Source organism: Cebus imitator, unplaced genomic scaffold, assembly GCF_001604975.1.
Source record: "Cebus imitator isolate Cc_AM_T3 unplaced genomic scaffold, Cebus_imitator-1.0 Scaffold123, whole genome shotgun sequence".
NCBI classification, from domain to species: domain Eukaryota; kingdom Metazoa; phylum Chordata; class Mammalia; order Primates; family Cebidae; genus Cebus; species Cebus imitator.
The window spans coordinates 1,276,181-1,281,715 of NW_016107438.1; the positions used below are offsets into that span (position 1 = coordinate 1,276,181).

Below are 5,535 nucleotides of genomic sequence, written 5' to 3' on the forward strand. Positions count from 1 at the left end.
AAGGAAGGAAGGAAGGAAGGAAGGAAGGAAGGAAGGAAGGAAGGAAGGAAGGAAGGAAAGAAGAAAGAGAGAGAGAGAAAGAAGGAAGAGGAAGGAAGGAAGAAGGAAGGAAGGAGGAAAGGAGGGAAGGAAGGGGAAAAGAAATAGGGCAATTTATAACTTGACTGGGAAATATAGAGGACACCAATTTAAATTTGGAGCACTTCAATTTTTCTACCCTGCAAGATAAAAGAGGTAGTGGAAAGTAAGGATTTTTTCAAATGATAATGTGTGCAATCAAGTCAAATTGTGTTGCCTCCTTCCCTGACTGTCTTGGTCTTCTTAATGTTCTCCTCCCCCTAAAGCCTACTATGTTTTTTCTTTCCTCACAGTTTAACACAATATATAAAATAATAAGATATGCATTTTAAATGGCTTTCCTTTTTAGAACAATTTTTTAGGTTACTTCTTTTGATCTGATATTAGCAATTGGTGTCCTTTAGGTTCCAAGCAAAACTGAGTAGAAAGTACAGAGATTTCATAAATCTCCCCTGGCCCCATGCATGCATAGCCTCCTCTGTTATCAACACCTTCCACCAGAGTAGTGTATTTACAGTTAATGAACCTACACTGACATATCATTATCAGTGAAGTTCATAGCTTACATTATGGTTCACTCTTGGTGTACATTCTATGGATTTTGACAAATGTATAATGACATATATCCACCATGATCATATCATACAGAGTATTTTCACTCTAAAAATCCTCTGTGCTCCACCTGTTCACCCTACCTCCTTTTAGGAACCAGTGATTTTTTTTACTGTCTCCATAGTGTTCGCTTTTCTGGAATGTCATATATTTGGAATCATTTTCAAATTACCTTCTTCCTCTTAGTAATATGCATTTAAGTTTCTTCCATGTGTTTTTATAGCTTGATAGCTAATTTCTTTTCAGTGCTGAATAAAATTCTATTGTATAGATGTATCACAGTTTATTTATCCATTCACCTACGAATTGCTTCTTGGTTGCTTCCAAGTTTTGATACTTTTGAGTAAAGCTACTATAAACGGCCGGGCATGGTGGCTTACGCCTGTAATTCCAGCACTTTGGGAGGCCAAGGGAGGGCGGATCACAAGGTCAAGAGTTAGAGACCAGCCTGGCCAACATGGGGAAACCCTGTCTCTACTAAAAAATATACAAAAAACTAGCCGAGTGTGGTGGTGCGCGCCTGTAGTCCCAGCTACTTGGGAGGCTGAGGCAGGGGAATCACTTGAACCCAGGAAACAGAAGTTGCCGTGAGCCGAGATCGCGCCACTGCACTCCAGCCTGGGCGACAGAGAGAGAGAGAGACTCCTTCTCAAAAAAAAAAAAAAAAAAAGAAAGAAAAGCTACTACAAACATCCATGTGCAGGTGTTTGTGGCAAATAAGTCTTCAGCTTCTTTGGGTAAATATACATAAGGAGCAGTGACGACTGAGCACAACCAATGCTTTTTACTTAAGTGGTCTTCAATAAATCACTTCACTTTACCAAGCTTCAGTTTCTTCTTCTGCAAATTCTAATAAAAATAGCACCTCCGAGAGTTCCCTTGAAGATAAAAGAGGTAAGGTATTCAAGCACTTCAATGCCTGATACCCAATACATGGTAAATTTTATTATCTTCTACATCCTTCCACACGAAACTGCTCGTAATTCCCTTATACAAGTTGGGCTTTAATTTTCAGGCTCGATAATTTGTTTTGCTCTTCCAGATGCCCAGAATGCCCTTCCATGTTACCGTCTCCCTGAGCCTTTGGTTGGAATCCTCATACTAGAGGATCAGTACGTTTAGCAGAGGAACTACTGAAATAGTTGGGTTCCAAACACTGGCTCTAGCATTTACTTTCCGTGTAAATTTGCTGAAGTTACCTAACGTCTCTGTATCTCAATTTCCTCATGTATAAAATGGGGATAATATATCTACCTCATAGAGTTGTCGTCAGAGCCGTTTTAATAGCAAAAACCACAATTACTTTTGTACCAGCCTAATAAACCAGTGTATATTCGTAAATATGTTAGAGCAGTGCCTGACACAAAGTACTTGCCAGATACATGTTATTGACTGTTATTAATGTTAGGTGTCCGCCACCTACAACACGCGGTGAGTTCCTTGGGTGTGGGGACAGTCTAATCTCCGAGTCCACACTACCTAGAACAAAATAAGCATCGCAGTACATTTGAGAAAGAGAAGGTGAGTGGAAACCGAGGGCGAAACGAGGGCGTAGGGAGAAGGGGTGGGGAAGGTTAGAGGCCGGTGAGGGAGCAGAGCTGCAGGGATGGAGCCCCGCGGCCGCAGGGCGCGGCTTCCCTCTCCCAGGGCCTGGGGCCGCAGGCAGGTGGAGCCTAGAGGCCGGAGGAGGGGCAGGAGGAAAGGGTTCGGCCGCGATCCAGGCCCGGAGCCAGCGCGGAGCACCAGCGCCCGGGGCGCACACCTTCGCTCGCAGTTCGCCGGCACGCTAGTTTCCCGCCACCGCGCTTCGGGGTAAGTTCAGCCTCCAGGCTCGTCCCCGTAGCCTCGCTCACCGCCGCCCGCTGCCTGGTGTCTTGGGGAGGTCGCTGCGCCTCTCCCAGTTCCCCCGCGAGCGCAGCTCCGTCCGGGGCAGGGCCGGCGGCTGGCGACCTCGCCGGGTCCAAACCCAGACCCGTGGGTACGGAGCTGGAGGGACATTAGTCCCGCATTTCAAAGTCGAGGAGGCTGGAACCCAGGGGAGGAAAAGGGCAGTGCCCTTGGGTGGGGGGGGGGGCGGGTCTTGGCGGGGCCCAAGCTGATACTCCGCTGTCCTCGCTCCCCGAAAGCTTCGCTGATCACAGCTAGCAGCTTAGGGGATCCACTTAGCCATCTCAGCCTCCCCAGTACTAAAGGACTAGGAGAGAGAAAAAAGCTGGGAGTCAGAAGGTTCCTTGGGGCCCCGGCATCGCAGACGGGGCTGGCTCAGAGGTCTGCTTTGTGGACTTGGAATCCCACCCATCCTGTGAGCACGTTCTCCTCTTCACGTAGCCAATATATTTTATTTTTTACTTGTTTTTTTAGAAGGTAGGAAAAAGTGGATTTGCATATTGGGGGTTGGAAGTTCAGAAGGTTGCTTTTTCCTGAAAAGACTCACCGTTTTCTTTGCAACAGAATCCGATTCACTAGATATGACTCATTCCCTTGGCATTTGAGTCTCCAGGTGGAAGATTTAGATACTTGATTGCAAATGGCCGTATATAGGAAATTATGCAGGTGCTGGGAGGTTCTGGGTCACTGGAGGCCCTTCTGGCTGCTGGTAAGAAATTGCACAGCCAGGGCCGAATTCTTTCCAAGGATTTGTGTTCAGCACTGACAGCAAGACTCTCCCCTCCAGGAGAAATACGTTTACTATATTCATCAACATCATATTTTAAAATGTAACCAATTAATACGTTATTCCATGAAGATATCACTTTTGTTTTTCACGAAGTCAGAAAACTTCAGACTGACCAGAAAGGGAATTTTTAAATGTAAAGAAGACCAGAATCTTGTTCCCAGAACTGTGGTTGTGTAGAGAAACCTGTTTAGACATAACTGTAGAGGAGGAAGTAAAAGGAAATGATGCAATCCCTTTCAGGAAAGGATATGTTGAAGTTCTGTGTAAGTCATTTGGCCTTCGCTGTGGAGTAATTCTGTACTTCTTAAAAGTTAAATGACAGATTAGTAATAATTCTAAATAATTTTCAAATTCTACTGGATCAATGCATATCGAGTGTCAGTTTAGTCAGGGATGGGCCAGACAGTGGGGTAAGGCAGAAGCATGGGGGTTAGATTCATACCTTTAGAGTCTAGCTGCCTTGATACCATAGGGGACCACTCACTAGCTGTGTGACTATGGGACATTGCCATCCCTCTCTGTCCCCAGCTTCTTCATACGCAAAATGGAGATGCAATACCTAACTCACTGGATGATTTTGAGGCTTGTATTAAATCATTCATTCATTCAATACGTTTTTTTTTTTTTAATATCTACTGTGCCCCAGTGAACACAGATAAGAAGAATCCGCAGCCTTGTGAAATTGAATTCATTCAATGCTAGCAGCACCTCCTTCTTCACTTTTTACAGGGGAGGAAATTGAGCCACAAAGAAATTGTGTTTAGCTTTAAGAGGCAAAACTGGAACTAATAATAATTTGTTTCCACTGTATAGGGTGGTTTGACTTCTGATTTTTAGACTTCATAATAGTTTATCTGGCTGTAACCCCTCATAAGTCAAAGAGATGCAGTGTTTTTTATAGAGATGCAGTGTTAGACTCTAACTAGAGAGCGGACTGCCCTAGGCCACAGAGAGCCTGAAAAAACCAGGGCTAAATATTTCCAGAGCCTGATAGCGTAATTTCCCATTGAACTTTGCTCTGGGGGTATCAGGGAATTTTTAGAATATTTTGTTCCCAGGAAGGGTGGGAACAACTTGCATTTCTAAATCAACACTGGAAGTATGCCAACATGTTTGAATACTATCTATGTAAGAAAAGTGTGTCTGGCTCCCCAATCAAAGAACTGTCCCTTTCACCTCTGTACCCTACCAAGGACTGGACCACCTCCTCAAAGAGCAGACATGTCTTTGTAACAGACTATAGGCTTGGAGCCTTGTAAAATGTACATGGAGGTTTCACAGTCAGGCACGAGGAAGCTAACTGAAGGCAGCAAAAATTTGTGCTGATTTGGCGAGAAGGAGCAAAGTCCTATGTTTATGTTGTTATTGATCCTTGTCGTGGTAGCCTGACAGTAATCAGCATGGTTCTGCTAGACTTTAAATAAGTCAAAAATTGGCTTTTCAGCAAGCATATTTGTTAGCATCATTTAAGCACAAAGATTTTTTTCTCTCTCTTATCTTGAAGTCCTCGCAGGTCTAGCATGGTCCCTTGTATATGGTAGATACTCAGTAAATGTTTGTTTAGCAAATGGGATACCCAATGTCAGATACATCCTCTTCCTGAGAAGAGAAAGTTTTTCTGTGACGGTTGACTTCTGTTTTCTGGATTCAAGATTAAGGGTTGGACTGAGGTTATTGTGCTCTGAATCACATATTGATACCATTTACTAATTTTTTTCTTTTAATAGATTAGTGTGATCTCAGCTCAAGGCAAAGGTGGGATACCATGGCATCTATGTGGGTAAGTAAAAATTAAGCCTTCACAACATAGTAACATATATGAGTCAAACCAAAACACAGAAAGTCAAGATAGCAAGAAAAATTTTGTGAAAGTTTATAAGTTTATCTGACAAAATTAACATGCCAGAAAAGCCAGAGGATGTTAAAAATAATAAAATATTTTTAAGTGCATTATAAAGTTACATAGTTAAAATAATTTATGATGACACCAAAACAAAAAGGTCAAAAACAGATAATAAATGTAGTATATAATTTGGGAATTTATTATATGATAAAGGTGATATATTGGAGAAGAGATGAATTATTCAATACATGTTAGAAAAACTTCTAGATGTTTGGGGGAAAAAGTAAATCTGTATTCCTTTTTCTGCCTTACAATAAAATAAATT

At 42.7% G+C, this 5,535-nt stretch overlaps 1 protein-coding gene across 1 annotated transcript in view; it reads left to right on the top strand.

The window, feature by feature from the left end:
- The first annotated feature begins 2,362 nt into the window (after positions 1–2,362).
- Positions 2,363–5,535, top strand: part of ANXA3 (annexin A3) — a 59,976-nt gene continuing 56,803 nt past the window's right edge. Inside the window, exons 1-2 of the mRNA XM_017540024.2 lie at positions 2,363–2,502; positions 5,095–5,147. Of these exons, the coding sequence (XP_017395513.1) occupies positions 5,133–5,147 (15 nt within the window). The 5' untranslated portion in view covers positions 2,363–2,502; positions 5,095–5,132. The remainder of the gene's footprint in view (positions 2,503–5,094; positions 5,148–5,535) is intronic.